The 15,571-nt window shown below is 37.9% G+C and overlaps 4 protein-coding genes across 5 annotated transcripts in view; 2 read left to right on the top strand and 2 right to left on the bottom strand.

Moving 5' to 3' along the window:
* Positions 1–1,609: 1,609 nt before the first annotated feature.
* On the top strand, positions 1,610–3,748 carry LOC100182759 (DNA-directed RNA polymerase II subunit RPB4). Its single transcript, XM_002127552.4, has one exon. The coding sequence runs from the start codon at positions 2,988–2,990 to the stop codon at positions 3,423–3,425; it is 438 nt and encodes a 145-aa protein (XP_002127588.1). The 5' UTR covers positions 1,610–2,987; the 3' UTR covers positions 3,426–3,748.
* LOC100185127 (nucleoporin p54-like) lies at positions 3,735–8,252 on the top strand. 2 transcript variants are annotated; one of them, XM_002127574.5, is made up of 12 exons: positions 3,735–3,890; positions 4,233–4,316; positions 4,429–4,470; positions 4,569–4,628; positions 4,689–4,787; positions 4,866–5,056; positions 5,330–5,520; positions 5,791–5,993; positions 6,316–6,464; positions 6,874–6,981; positions 7,327–7,446; positions 7,623–8,252. In XM_002127574.5, exons 1-12 carry the CDS (start codon positions 3,806–3,808, stop codon positions 7,878–7,880), a joined length of 1,590 nt encoding a protein of 529 aa, XP_002127610.1. In that variant the 5' UTR covers positions 3,735–3,805; the 3' UTR covers positions 7,881–8,252. The 2 variants fall into 2 exon arrangements, with proteins under 2 accessions (XP_002127610.1, XP_026696413.1); XM_026840612.1 differs by having other exon boundaries at positions 3,740–3,890; positions 4,426–4,470.
* Positions 8,251–11,714, bottom strand: vgat (vesicular GABA transporter). Its single transcript, NM_001032573.1, is given in 6 exon segments — positions 8,251–8,949; positions 9,074–9,607; positions 9,665–9,824; positions 9,897–10,072; positions 10,402–10,554; positions 11,412–11,714. Coding segments are annotated over 6 exon segments (1,914 nt in total). The 5' UTR covers positions 11,655–11,714; the 3' UTR covers positions 8,251–8,301.
* Positions 11,715–13,055: 1,341 nt separating this feature from the next.
* The window catches only part of LOC101242431, a 12,427-nt gene continuing 9,911 nt past the window's right edge, over positions 13,056–15,571 (bottom strand). The window contains exons 15-20 of the mRNA XM_026840606.1: positions 15,199–15,293; positions 14,802–14,871; positions 14,585–14,696; positions 14,410–14,489; positions 14,036–14,104; positions 13,056–13,230 (exon numbers count right to left, since the gene is read on the bottom strand). Coding sequence (XP_026696407.1) covers positions 13,171–13,230; positions 14,036–14,104; positions 14,410–14,489; positions 14,585–14,696; positions 14,802–14,871; positions 15,199–15,293 — 486 coding nt within the window. The 3' untranslated portion in view covers positions 13,056–13,170. The remainder of the gene's footprint in view (positions 13,231–14,035; positions 14,105–14,409; positions 14,490–14,584; positions 14,697–14,801; positions 14,872–15,198; positions 15,294–15,571) is intronic.

Here is a 15,571-nt window from a genome sequence, read left to right as displayed (position 1 = left end):
TGTCTTGGTGGTTTGCTGACAGTACATCCTGGGATTTTGTTCAAAAGCCTTCGATAATGACCTAGAAAAAAAAGCCTTGATAAAGACCTAAAAAAGTTAAAGTGTGCTAATACCTAAGCTCCTAAATGAAGCATGAATATATAATTCATATTTATCCTGGTGGGCCGAACAATTAAAAAACCATATAGTAGGATGGGGTTAAATGGGACACTTTTAGTACATAATATCCAAATATTGTGATCGTGTTTTAAACAATTAACAACGTTTTACGGGAGTCGTGAGCATATGGTTTTATAATTTTTCGAATGTTCTTTGTTAACTACCAAAGTGGACGAGAAAATAGATTAAAATCCCATCTTCCCCACACTACTATATTAAGCACGATGAAATACCTGGGAGAACGATTCCGATATCTTTCAATCTTTCCTCTGTAATTCCGTAACAATCTTGCAGAGAAAAGTAACCATTGCCGTTAAAGTTATCCAGGTATTTAGCTGGTAACTTTAGTTGTTCCAGAAAATCTTGAACCGAAGTTTCCGGTGATTCCATGTTGTTTTATAGATCCCGAGTTCCGTATTACTTGCGGCTCATACTTATAAGTTATTCATAAATATTACCCAATATAAAAACGACTAGTCACTAAAAATGTACAATTAAAGCTTTCATTGAAAGATATAAACTGCCTAACACAAGCCGTTCATTAGACCTAATGAAAATACAGCACGAATTATTACTTTAGACTATTTTTCTCAATATATCAGCACGCTTCGTTGCCGAGTACATGATATTACTGAACGCATTTCTCTTGCGACATGTTTTGGCAACGAAACTACTATATAGCCTACTATCGAACATAACCACTGCCTAAAAGCACGAAAAGTCCTGATACTGTATTCTATATTTAATCTGCTTTACCAAGAATCGACCAAGTTAATTCTCCATTTTAAGCAAATTGACAATCACTCTATATACTTGAATATTTACTGCTTCTTCCTACGATCAATAAATCACAGTAAACTGTCGTTTTGTGCAGTGCTGTGAGAACTATAAGAACAAGCTTTGCCTGATGTTATTGCTGTGGCTTCTGTATCCAGTGTTTCTGATGAAAGCAGATTAGAAGCCATTGATATCCTGTCCTAAACCGACTGGCTGCTGGCGGAACACTGTATACGCAGTGCTATAAGAGATATTATAATTATGAAAACTGAATACCATGTACTGATGTTTAAATAAATATTGCGAGACGTATGTGCCAATACACACATTGCGTCATTAAGAACACTTTCGTTTTCTAATCGAGAGAGCGAACATGAAACACATTCGTACAGTCTGGTCGTACAGTAAACATGTAACCTAAATCAATACTAATTATACAATTTGCCTCCAATCTAAAGTACGTAGAAACTGAGCTTAACACAAAGCGGGTTTAAACAGAGTAAGAATCGATACAAATGTGGCCCAGTGACGTATTACAAATGCGTCATTCCTGTGGTAAACCTACGTAAGCGTTCTCGCGTCTAAAACTGGGAATTTACTAAAATTTACGCTGTTATAAAGCTGCTTAGACTACTGTGCTAGTAGAAACCGTTGCCTATTTCCAGCAAGTCTGTTTAAACTAAACAACACCTAAGGCTCAGCGTACGCCTACGATAAGTTAGCTAATAAATTAACGCTTTTATCAATCAAGCCGTCGAGTCGAGCCGTTTCCGTGTGTATAAAGCAGCGCTTACACAAACGCACAACAGCTATTTAAGTGAACATAATGCGCGGACAGAATCTGATCAGAAACGTTTCGTGTCAGCAAATGATGAGGAGAAACATTAATTATGTGCTTTAATTATAAAATGCGTTTCGTGACGCAAGAATCATAGCTGAAAATGCAATCCCGCGCGTTTCCTTCCTACGGCCAACGATCCATGACAATCACGTGATCTTATTGCTTCATGTGGGAGACTGGTAAAGCTGGCAGAAAAGAAAACTGTATAACAACGGTTACTAACTCGTATGATTGCTGTGGCCAAGGTCTAGAACACGCAACGTGTTTTGTCAACTGACTATAGGTTTATAGTGTCTTCATATTATCAATTCACTATCAGCTGTAGTATGGCAAATATGAACATAAATTTTGTTTTACTGTTTTACTGCCTTTATTAAACTGAGCTGTGCTTTCAGTTAAGACACACTTTCACTTCTTTTTAAAGTAATGTAAACAAGTTTAATATGTTTATATGACTATATTTGTCCTTTTGTATTTACATTATTGAACCAAATAGCAAAACCGTTGCTCAGTTAATCAATACCCTGAACAGTACGATGATAATTCTTCCACCTTTTACATAAGTACCTACTGCTGCTTGGTAAAGACAACTTACTATATCTTCTTATTTCCTCGTTCCATGAACAAACGATGCGCGTTTGCTTTGTAGCAGCTTTGCTTCAGGTCTGCCGTCACACTGCTTCCGCAACGGACCAAAATAGAAATTGAATCATAAACGAAATAGCTACGAACTAACGAACACCATTTTCAATTTTAGCTACACACAACTATTCACAAGGAGATATGCCACCAAGACGTCTCTCAATGCCGCTTTCTTATAACTTCAAAAACAACCCGATTACCTTTGAAGTTTCAAACTTCCGCTGTTAGCTTGTCCAGTCTGTCAGTTCCGCTATTATCTTTGTTACTTTATGATCAGCATAGTCTGTTTATTATTTTTATAACACACGGATAAATTGTAAGATGTAACTTCGGCCTGTTCGTCATTTACTATGTCTAAAGTATAATTCTATGTCTTTGATGATGCATGACGAAATAAAATCTTTATAAAATAGCGTGTGTTCGAAATTTATATACACAGTACGCAGTGCTGTATAAGATCCTCTTTGGCAATTCGCCCACAGTGGATTTCGGATATTTGTAGTTTCGTTGTAAACAAAGTGTGAGAGCCTAGTCTTTTATTACCTCCCTTTAATTGTGTTTGTGAACAATGAGTAGCGCATCTACAAAAGCGTTATCCACAGTTCTTACCGAGCAGGAAGAAGATTCTTCGCAGTTGCAGTTCCCACAAGAGTTCGAAAGCGCAGAGACTTTGCTTAATTCAGAAGTTCACATGCTTCTGGAGCATCGAAAATCCCAAAACGAAAACGCAGATGACGAGCAAGAACTTTCAGAAGTCTTTATGAAAACTTTGAACTACACGCAACGGTTCAGCCGATTCAAAAACCGCGAAACGATTACGAGCGTTAGAGGCTTGTTGCTGCAAAAGGATCTTCATAAATTCGAACTGGCATCACTTGCAAATCTGTGTCCAGAGACAGCAGAGGAAGCAAAGGCACTTGTCCCAAGTTTAGAAGGAAGATTTGAGGATGAGGACCTTCAGCAAGTCTTGGAGGATATCCAAACCAAACGAAGTTTTCAATGTTGAAATATTACTATATTAGAAATGGTGAAAAATATTCAGAATGAATGTCCGAGAGGGAAATGAGAAAATGCGGAATCCACAGCTGAAAATTTTCTTATTATTTTATCTTCAAAGCAGATGTTCTTATAAAGAATTAGATGTTTACTTTATTTCAACCATATTCCAAATCTTGTCATCGAACAGTTTCTATTTTTTTTTGTAGAATACTAATGCCGGTATATTTGTTTGTTTACAAAATTTGGGATATTCATTTCTTTGATCACTAGTTGAATTTTGAAGTGCGCTTGTGTACAACTACATTGTCATAACTTGTTTTTATTAGAAAATAGTTGGACATACTCGTACTTTTTACAACAATTGTTTGCAAGTACTGTGTGTTGAATATGGCTGGGAAGTTTACTTTTGGTGCTCCAGCTACAACTTCTGCATCTGGTGGACTATTTGGGTCCACTGCAAGCGGAAGTACAGGTGAGAAATAGAAAACTCCATATGTATACTTAAACATATGTTCATGTGAACAGTTAGTTTGTTTTCATGTTTTAATATGTGGTTTAGATTTTGTTATATAGTCGCAATATTAGTCCTTGTTTTATAAAAATAGATCGATTTTAATGGATAAAGTTAATTAATATAAATGATTGTTTGCATGCAAGACTGACTCCACTAACACATTTTTCAAATTAATTATTGATTAACTTTACCAATGGTCGTTTGTTGCTGTTACATCTGAAGGTTACATCAACTTTTGCTTTGTTATGTATGCAGAAACCACAGTTTCATTTGATAATTTCATAATTTCCCATCATTCAGGTTTCTCATTTGGAAGCAAACCAGCTGTATCGCAAACAGTTTCAGCATTTAACTTTGGAAGTACAACCACGAGTGCAACTACAGGTTTATAGATCTATATTATTGCTGTTATAAATAAACACTGTTGGGTGGCAATGCCCATGTTAAAACTTAATGTAACTGTAGTCAATACAGCTAAATTTAAAAATTCCAGTAGGTTTTGGAACAAGCACAAGTGGATTTGGTTCTGGAACATCAGGTATATGACTAGTAATAAAAAAGTGTTCTCGTCAGTTGAGAAATTTGTTTTATGCAATTGTGTGATATGTTTTAACTTTTCTTTTTCAAAATTGGCAGGATTTTCTGGTTTTGGTAAACCAGCTACCACGACTACTACTGCTTCAGCATTTGGAACAGGTAAGTGAGACCCATTAACTAATTAATACAAAGCTGTTTCTTGTAACTGAAAACTTGTAGGTTTTGGACTTTCCAAACCCACCACAAGCACTGGGTTTGGAGGGTTGGGTGGATTCAACCAAACAAACCAACAACCTGCAGCCCAACCAACACAACAAGGTAATTTGAATTTGTCTCTGCTTTTTTACATTTGGACACCAAATGATGAAACACAGGCTTAAAGGGTTCATTTAACAGATAATGCAGTGAATCTTCTGCTCACCACTGCCACTGCTCTCTCAGCCCCTCTAGTGTTTGGTGATGAGCGAGATGCAATCATGACGAAGTGGAATCAGATCCAAGCTTTCTGGGGAACAGGGAGGGGTTTCTACAGAAAAGATGGGGCTCATGTCGACTTTACGCCACAGAACCATTTCTGCAGATTTAAGGCAAGTTGAAGCAATTTTGGACAGGAAAATTTGCTTTTTTCATTTAAATTCCAAAACTTCCTGCAACAATCTCATGAGTACCTGGATGCAAACTCCAATTAATGTCTACAGACAACATCTTTTAGCTGTATTACTTTAAATGCTGTTGATTACAGTTAACAGGGTTTTGAATTGTCATGTTTGATAAAATATGCGTTTGTTGATCACTTCATAGGACTTGTGATTTGTGAGCTAAAGGTCTGATTGTAATACTAATATCTTGCTTTTGTTTAGGCTGTTGGATACAGTTGCTTGCCGTCAGCAAAAGATGAGGATGGTCTTATATCCCTTGTGTGTGGTAAGAAAGAGAAGGAAATGCAGGAAGTTGGTAAAGAGAAGATCAGAGAAGCTATTCATAAAATCCTTGGCTCTAATCAAAGTATCTCAGTTCAAATTGACTCAATGAGAGAAATTCCAGACAATAAGTGAGTGTTGGTTTTATGTCACCTTATATGGGTTTTAATATTTTTTTCGTCAAAAGTAACGTTTCTTATTCTCAACTTTTTAATATTTTTTCGTAAAAATAGGCTCTTATACTCAACTTTTAGGTCAATTTTTGTGTATGTCAGAATTGGCTGCCGTCTTTTGTGTTAACAGGTTAAGAGCTTAACAATGTGGAAAATAAGCCAGGCTGGGAATATTTGGTATAAAAAGGCGCAAAAGAAAAAAATCCTATACCTAACTTTTCTTTTAAGGACGGAAATTACGATTTATGTAAATGAGCAGTCAAGCGCGATAGGCTCAGTGAGGCGTGTCCTTGCATCGGAGCTACATCGGTTTCTTCAACAAACAAATATTCAACAACAACTGAAACAACAGCTCCTCGTTGAAGCTTGTGTTCCGCGTATGGCTATGAGTGAAGACAAAGTGAGAGCTCTCCTCGTCAATCCCCCTTCAGGTAGAAATTGTACACCTTGAAAATTGCTGTTTTGGTAAAAAAAAGAATTTCTTGCCAAATGGCGGACAAATGTTGTTTCTATTAAGTTTATTGGAAGAGCAATTTCCTAGCTTTAAAGTATGCCTGGTAATAACCAAAGAAAAAAACGTTACACTTTAAATAGGAATCGTTCATTTGTAAAAAAATGAAAAATAATGAAATAAATAAATTCATTTATTGAAGTTATTGTAAACTGTGATTTTATCAAACAATTCAAAATTTAAATTTTTTACTTGCGGTTGATTCTTTACGAAACAAACTTAATCATGACATCAAAATCCAGGTATCGATCCAGTGATATGGGAGCAAGCGAAACTTGACAACCCAAACACCAAGAACCTCATCCCCGTTCCAATGATTGGGTTTAGTGAGCTTAGGAATCGATTACGACTTCAAGAGATGATGGCTAAACAACATCAGATGAGACTTGATGTGATAATTTGTTTCATTCACTTTTGGCATATTTTATATAACTTTTGATGGCTGAACAACTTGATGTAACAAGTTTCGATCATTTTTAACATATTTAATATAATTTCTGATCGCTAAACAACATTAGATGAGACTTGATGTGATAAGTTGTTTTATTCCTTTTTGGCATATAACTTCTATAGCACAAATACCAAATCTGGTTTACACAGCCTTTTTATGGTAGCCTGCAGATTGTGACAATATTATTTGATTATTTTTCTAGTCTATATTTAAATTCTACAGCTTTTTTAATTGGGTGAAATTTGACTTCGATCTGTAAGTCCGAACTCAAAAGTTTGTTTATCTTTGTTCGTTGTCATATGTTCTTACAATTTAAACTTAAACGTATAACCTGTGAATTTTCTTTTAGATTTTGAGCAAGGGATTACATGACGTACAACAGCAACAAGCCAGCACACAATCTAAAGTTGAACAATATAAAAGAAAGTTACTTGAGTTGTCACACAGAGTATTGAAGGTTGGTTTACATTAAGATATTCATGTTGCCAACAAGTTATATTTTCAACTTTTTTACAAAGAATCTTCACAATTTTTTTGTTACTGTTAATATCATTTCAAGTCAAATATCTGGTATTATATTAGGGTGGGGGAAGACGGGACACCTTTAGCACATACTGTTCAAATATCCTGATCGTGTTTTAAACAAATAACAACGGTCTATGGGAGTCTAAGGATACGGTTTTATCATTCTTCGAATGTTCTATGTTTACTACCAAATCGGACAAGAAAATAGAGAGAAAAGGTGTCCCATCTTACCCCACCCTATTATAGCTTCTTTTATCGATAGAACTTCCTTTAACAGGTGATGATCAACCAAGAAATTATTCGCAAAGCTGGATATGCGATTCAACCTGAAGAGGAACAACTGAGGGTTCATCTTGAGTCGATGTTCAACGAGTTGAATGCTCCTACCCAATTCCGAGTGAGTATATCTCTAATATGTGGAGCTTAGTATTTTATAGGTTGTGTGTTTCTTGGGAAATGTATGAATTTTGTTAATTTTAACAAAGGACTTTTTTCTGTTGGTATAAACTAAAGGCAGGAAACTGTTGTCACAAGTTATAAAGGTTGGAAAATTAACTCTGTAATAATTTTCAGGGCCGTCTTAATGAACTTCTCTCTCAAGTCCGGATGCATCATCCTTCCTATTCTTCCCAACCAACATCCAAACTTGATCCTGAATCGATGGAAGAGATCCGCCTCCACCTCCGGATGCAGCAGGAGGGGATTTCAACTTTGGTCAAAATCCTCCAAGATGACTTTAAAGATCTCAGGACGATTGAATCCTCACTTGAGGAGGATGATGCCTCTTCCTCTCATGGTTACCATAGTAACCACTACCCAATCTACAGATGATGATGGAGGGGAATACAGGAGGGAAGAGGTTCATAACCAATGAAGGTGCCAACTGAAAGAAAGATATCAAACTGCAGTTCAAGGGACTCTATTAATTATGATTAGCAATTCAATTCACTGCCAAATCTCTCTTTTCTCTTTAAGTGTTTATCTTTTTACTGCTTTATAAATATTATCGTAACAAAGTAGACTAATGGTGAACAGGTTTATCATGAATAAGAGATAAAACAGGGTTTTATTCGGTATTTCACAAAAACTTGGTCTAAATTGTATTCGCAATTTTTTCTTCTACTAGCTGCATGTGGCAAAGAGAACGACATTAAAATTAAGCTTTTGTACAACGAAGCTTCTAATAAATAAGGGACAAACGTTTTAACTATAGTGCTCGATGCTCGGTCTGTGCTAGGAATACGAAATATGGTCATCTTCTTTTCCGGAGGTGCTGGGCTTCTGATGTTCGACTGGTTTTGGCGCTGTCTGGTAATTGCGGAGGTGGAACCAGGTCTATGACGTCACTTTCCTCGAGGTACGTCATCGTGTCGTCATTTGTCTTCTTGTTTCCAGATGTTGGCGAGTTATCTGAGATAAAAGGTTCCTCAGGGAAAGCCGGGAGGTCTAAGTCCGGTTGAAGCGGAAACTCTGGAAAGAAACCGGGAGCTATAAGAGCGGTGTGTGTGACGTTCGATGTTCCGTTTACGGCCCCCAAAGCGTTAGAGATTTGAGACGGGTTGTAGACCTCATACAGGCCTTGAATGGAAAAGTAGATTCCTGTGATGCCACAAACGGTCCCAGAGATAAAAATGAAAACATCGAGCCCGATTTCTCGCCATTTCATCTCGCGCCACTTTATTTGAAGATGGAAAGCGCAAGGGAAAAGAAAAGCAAGTGACGTTCCAGTAAGACTACCAGTCAATCCCATTAGCAAGGCAAAATGTGGGATAAATACACCCATAAGCAGTGTGCCAAGTACCAATCCCGCTCGCAGAACTAGAGCCCACACTTGAAGATCACCGGTTGCCGAATAACAGGAGGGACAAGAACTTTGTTTGTTCGTATCATCTTCCAGCGTCTGCGTGAAGAAAACGTTATATTAAATCCAACGATTAAAGGATGACCAATTCTACCTAGTACAATAGTACACAGCCATTTACCATTTTGTGTTAAGTACTTTTGTTTATGTAAAAAAGTCCTACCAATATCACGTTCTTCGTTGTAGACTTGTCTTCCAAACCGTCTTCGCTGTTGTCGGTCGTGCTGCTCGGTGATGAAGGGACGTCGGTGTTAAAACTAGTGCTTTGTACGATGGGTTCCGTGTCATCGGTAAACTCGCCGTAAGCGTGACGTTTCGTACCAAAAAGGGACCCCCAGCCACCAGTGGCGCCCGTGAACATTGTTTGTTCCATCACCTCGATAGCTTGATAGTAGGGCAGTGGATACGAAAGTAAAGCTTTCACCACAAGCAGAACATTTATCATTGCACGCAACGTAGGAGGTAGATTATCGGTGACCACGTCTTTCGTATCCTTAGACCATGTTAAAAAACATATGAGCGCGAACGACGCTTTCGTGACGCACGACGCCACGTAAGACCAACTTAACATGGAACGAAAGTCTCCGCGGTTCTCCATACTGCCCTCTAACGACGGGAGAAAAATTTGTGAAGTATAGCTGAAGACGATAACGCCGATGGAGACCGGGAACTGTTTCATATCGACGCTTATGGTAATCTGATGACGTAATCGTTATTTTCTGCGAGTTTAATGCATCAACTTATTAATAAATACCTCACTCCAAGCCCAGGTGTTGATCTTTGTAATACAATAAACGATCGTGATACCAAGAACCACAATCTGTGCGACCGAACACCCCATGCTGAATCTCGATACCGCCCTCAGGTGACGAAGAAATATACAAGGGAATAGAACGAGGCAAGCAAGCACTGACCTATGAAAACACGGTGTAAACGCCAATCACGTTATCGATCCACAGGCAGATATTAATTCGTTACGTCATTACCATCCTGCTTCTCTGATTGGTCCATGTGGAAAACTATTTGTCATCAGGTTACCGGAAACGACGACATAAAGAACACACGTCATCAATAATTCTATCAATTGTGCTGCGTTTACTAGATAGCCACCCAAATGTTTTCCCCAACAGTGAGCTGCCAAGTCAACGTAGGTGGAACGCACCTATGATATTATCAGATTATCGGTGTGAATGTAAATTTAGTATACATCTTTTTATATAGTAGGGTGGGGGAAGACGGGACATCTTTAGCACATGTAACGCAAGAATCCTGATCGTGTTTTAAACAATTAATTACAGTGTGTGGGAGTCGTAAGGATACGGTTTTATAATTCTTTGAAGGTGCTTTGTTCACTACCAAATAGGACGAGAAAATAAAATGAATAGGTGCTCTATCTTCCCTAATATAATTATTAGCGACAAATACAAGTATTTCATTATGAATACTTTGTTGGCATGAACTGGAAGATCATTTATACACTGGCATTTATACCCGCAGTCGTTCTCCGGAAGGACTGGTTTCGTACAGACAGTCAATTAAGATGTTGCCGGTGTAGCAGCAAACCACCGCTGTCACAATGATGAGTATAAGACCGAGATAACCACCGTGCAACACTGCGTATGGGAGCCCAAGAACGAACATTCCCTGGAAAGCAAGATATGTTTGTTACGCACACTTTCGTTTACGTAAAAACTTCATTTAAAAATGCAAATGTTGAAATGAACAGCACTGCGAGTTGCTTGATACAGATCGAGTATTGGTTAATGCATTAAAACATTCTTTGTATGCTAATTAAAACGGCTATAAGGAGCCATAAATGCCAAAATTTAATGAATCTTCCAGCATCAGTATTTTGGGTATACGCAGCGCGAAGGTCCGCTGGGAATCCCTTTAAATTTATGAGGTAGTATGTAATTAAAATCCAATATGAGAATGAAAAAAAAACGAAAATGAACAGCTGGTCCAAGTGGTAATCTGAGATCGGTCGCAAAATTGTCTTCAGATCTTTCATCACACCTCGCTATTAACAATTATAGATATCCCAATCGCAGAAATGGATTTGGAAATCCTGAAGCATTATTCAAACACGTCAATATAAACAGCTCTTATGTCGTAATCCTCCCAAGCAAGGGTGCGGCATTCTATTTAAAAACGTAATTCCAGATTGCTGGTGATAAACCCGTGAAAAAAATCGGAAATATCCGTTTTCCCACGACGGAACTGAACACGCCCAACAGATCACATATTATAATAGGGTGGGAAAGACGGGATACTTTTAGCATGTAATATCCAAATATGCTGATCGTGTTTGAAATAATCAACAGCAGTCTATGGATGTTGTGAGGAAACGGTTATATAACTTTTTTAATGTTCTTTGTTTACTACGTAATGAAATAAAAAACTGGGAATAAAAGGTGTCCCATTTCTCCCACTGTACTATATATATTCACTAGTTACTGCCCGTACTTTGATTTAGAAAAACTATAAAGTCGCTTTATCACCTGAATTGCATTAGAGACATTCCACCCGGCGTCCCAAGCTGTAATCGTCGGCTTTTCCACACCTGAGGTCGAACGTTCCGGATGCGATACGCTGTTGGAACTTGGGTTGGTGGCGCCGTCGCCCTGGCACCCACTTCCTGATGGGTGGGGTTGGTCGCTGGACTTGGCAAAGGAGAATTTCTCTTCACTTGTTGGTCCCAATGACACAATTCTTGAACGAACTTTGTCTAATATTGCAGCCATACTAACAGAAGGTACCTATTCTTATTTTTATTCCAATAACCTTTTATTCCACCACGCAGGTCTGGTTGAAGTAAATATTTCTTAGACTATGTCTTTTCTAAGCCTTTATCGCACGAACTGGGCTACCTTTTCAATAAAAACCTGTTTAAGTTTGGTTCTATTTAGCACAATATACAGCCTGGACTGAACTATTATAAATGCAGTATGTTTAATATTGTTTAATATAGCCTGAGATTGGTCGATCAATGTCTTCGTATCGTATGATTGCAGGATCACACGCCTGAGCGACCAATAAGCAAGGCATATTCTTGCCTACGCTAATCCGCACCAGGGACGATCGGTATCAACGCTGCGAGCTGGAGGTCCGCGAATGCGTCGAAATGCAGGTGAATCTCTGCGACCGCAGATACCCCAATAAAGCGCTCATTTAGCCCACTTATAGCGACATTGACAAGAGGCGTAGAGCCACGCACTTATCTCCAGGGAATCGTGCGTTGACAGCTAGAGAGGCGAACCATGTTCTCCGAATACCGCTGATGAAAATGTCTTGGGCCAAAAAGCTCCGTAATTACGACTGACAACATCAACGGACTGCTTTTCTAAAGAAATGCTCTGACTGTAACAGGATTCTGTAAATCATTCCAGGCAGTAATTACTTCATTCATCGCTTGGGTATTTTGCAAAATTATTTATAGAACCTGCCTTGCGTATCGATTCAAGAAAATATTGTATTTTCAAAACAGGCGCATGTAAAATTTCTAATAAATGATTTGGTAGTGCGCTGCAGAATCACCAAATGTTTTTTTTTCCGGAATCGATCCTTGGCAACTTATTTAAACTACGTGTCATGGACAATCAAGCGAAATCAAACTGCAGCCGATTCACCTACAATAATTTGGAATGCGCTGCAGATTCACTAAAAGTCTTTTCCGGAATTACTGAATTTCTTGTACAACGTTTTTTCTACTGCGAAACACAAACGAAATCAAACTGCAGCCGATTCAGCTGCGCTTTTTAAGCAGTATAGACTACATGGCCATACATTTTTTCTCCAGTGGTAACTTTCATTTAGAACCAATAAAACAAATCGGTGTTTAATTGCGAATCAATCGGAATTGTTGCTTAAGATGGGGCACTAATAGCGATTGCATAGCTGCGGTGCGTTAAGCACTGATTGGCTATCGTTTTAAAGGTTCCCCTGGCGTAACATTGCCCATTTAAGCGTGAAATAGAAAGACATGGGATTATTACGTAGCCAATCGATCGATTTTCGTTCATTCCAAACCTGTATTATCCTGCAAGCCTGATGATATAGATTATAGGGGATCGCACGGGATTATTAAAGCTCACGGAATAACATTGTAGTAACTCATTCGTATTTCGTAACATATATTTTTCACATGAAAAATTTTTGACGACTATATTTTCATCATGCGATCATAAAATCAACGGCGAGTGAAACGTAGTTTAAATTCATGATAAACTATACAAACTAGCGATAAAATACATACGATTTTCACTCTTCAGATATTCGTGCTAAGTACTTTGCGGCTGATGTGATTATGGATGGGTCGGTCTGAAACAATACAGAATAATTATTTGTCCTGTAAGAGTTCGGCGACTACTTATAAGACGTTATGAAGACCGCAACCAGTATATTGGATAACTTTCTGCTTTGGTTGCCGAAGTCGTAGTATTGGGTTGAAAAAAAATGGCCGCTTTTATATAACAAAATAGAGATGACGCTATAGTGGGGAGGACGTTAACACAAAAATGTTTTAGGATTGCCTTTTTCTGACCAATGTCTTACGCCACATATAAATTCGGAAATCAAGATAAAACATCGCAAAACACGAACGGCGCTGGTATTCTTTCTACACTAATTTTAAGCTTGGCGGACCGACAACGTCGTTTGATCGTTGGGTTATTGCGGCTAGTAGAAGGTATGGAGCGGAATAAACAGGAAATCGATGAATAATTGAGACTTAAAAGTCCTTCACTGAAACCCAATATAGATGCACCTGGTGCAATCAATCAACTTTCCCGGTTATAAGCTTCATGTAATAAGTCTTCGTTGCGGAACGCTACGAATTCTGGACCCAAACTAATTAGGAACACATGCACGCTAATGTAAATTTCGTACCGGTAATAAAATGATCATACAAATACCACAGCAGCGTTACATCCTTCGATAATGTAACATTTAGGGCTCTACATTATCCTCCCAACCATATAATTGCAAACATGCCTATTAAAAAACCTTTGAAATGTGATTCTTTGCGAATCGAGTCACGCTCGTTGTGAAGTGTCGAAAACGACATACCTCACGGCCTGTACCACATGGCTTACAAAAAGAGAAATTCTCCGCTCTATTATTTTACCTGTGGTTCCTCTCTACGTTCTACAAAGACTTGCTTCTTTCTTCTTGATGAAACTTCGACAGAAGCAATCTGGTTGTTTAAATAAAAGAAATTTTGTAACATATAGTAGGGTGGGGAAGATGTGACACTTTTAGTCATGATATCCGAATATCTTGACTGGTTTTAATCAATTAACTACGATCTATAGTAGTCGTCAGGATACGGTTATTTTATTCTTTGCGTTTTCTTTGTTTACTACCAAATGGGACGGGAAAATAGAATGAAAAGGTGTCCCATCTTCCACCACCTATATATGATGCTACGATACCACTTCGTTCATGTTGTTTACACGTTTGAGGAATGAATGAACGAATGAAAAAATATTGAAGTCTTACCATTTGCTTGTTGCCTGCTGTGACTGGTGAAATTTGCTCTGCCTTCTCTTGTATTGGAGTTTTGTAAACAGGTGGTGGTCCTGTAATTTGTTGGAGAAATCAAAATCTATTGCATTGGTTGGACAGTCTAACAGTATTAAAAATATGTGGAGACCCTTAACATACTAATATGTACCTGACAGTTCTAAGACGATGGCCATTAACTGCGCATTTTTTTTCTTTAGTGATGCCAACTGTTTCTGATTTTTCTCATATTCCTCTTTTAAAGAAACACATTGCTTTGTCGCCTGGAAACAAAAATGTTTCAACAAGTTGCCCGCTTGCAAGCAGCTGCACCAGTCTGCACCTAATACATACATGCACACAAACATGCAAAAAAAGCTGAAGGCTACCTGAATAACCACTTGTTTTACATGTGGCTGTGGAGGAGGTTTCTTCAGACAGTTACTTAAACGTAGCACCCTGGAAAAGACAAAATGCAATAATATTAATATGATGAATGCACGAATGTACCTTGCTTTTTACTAGCAAGACTGGAAACAGACAGTTATTATAGCACGGGTGTTTATACACTTCGTGCCAGCTTACGAGTTACGAAGTTTGTTACTTTGTGGGTGATTATTTATTTTTTATTTTTTTATGTATGGCTGATAATTTGTACAACCCATTAGTGACCACGGGGTTGGAGCAATTGCGGGTAACTGTCTTCGACGATGCCTTGAACTCATTACCCCCTAGATGATGTAGATACATGATGTATTTATAGATGCGAAATATATAAATGCTTACGCCTCTCTTAGTGCAGCTCGTCTCATTTTTTCTGACCGAACGTGAAGTAATCTTGTCAGATCCTTTTCCGGTTTATCTCTCACAAGTCTTTGAAACTATAAATACCTAATTATTTTCTGATCTCCGGTTATCAATTCTAATTTGATATAATTTAACTAGACATACAATACAACTATAAAAGTTTTGCCAGAACATGACAATCACTAAAAATTAGGAATTACCCATACGAAAATTTTTAGGAAATCTGGTTTAAGAAAAGTTCAACCAAAATAAAACAGTAACAGTAATATATTCATGAGTGCCACTGATTTAAAATACTTTACAATCAAATAAATGTAAATAAAACATAACAGCGACGATGGGTAACACTTTC

This window comes from Ciona intestinalis, chromosome 2 (genome assembly GCF_000224145.3).
Source record: "Ciona intestinalis chromosome 2, KH, whole genome shotgun sequence".
In the NCBI taxonomy this organism is placed as follows: Eukaryota; Metazoa; Chordata; class Ascidiacea; order Phlebobranchia; family Cionidae; genus Ciona; species Ciona intestinalis.
The sequence above is the reverse complement of the archived record's forward strand: the minus strand, read 5'-3'. Positions and strand labels throughout refer to the sequence as shown.

Coding starts and splice junctions, on each gene's coding strand:
- LOC100182759 (XM_002127552.4), top strand. CDS start 2,988: ATGAGTAGCGCATCTACAAAAGCGTTATCCACAGTTCTTACCGAGCAG.
- LOC100185127 (XM_026840612.1), top strand. CDS start 3,806: ATGGCTGGGAAGTTTACTTTTGGTGCTCCAGCTACAACTTCTGCATCT. Junction 3,891..4,232: donor CACTGCAAGCGGAAGTACAG/GTGAGAAATAGA, acceptor CCCATCATTCAG/GTTTCTCATTTGGAAGCAAA. Junction 4,471..4,568: donor ATTTGGTTCTGGAACATCAG/GTATATGACTAG, acceptor CAAAATTGGCAG/GATTTTCTGGTTTTGGTAAA.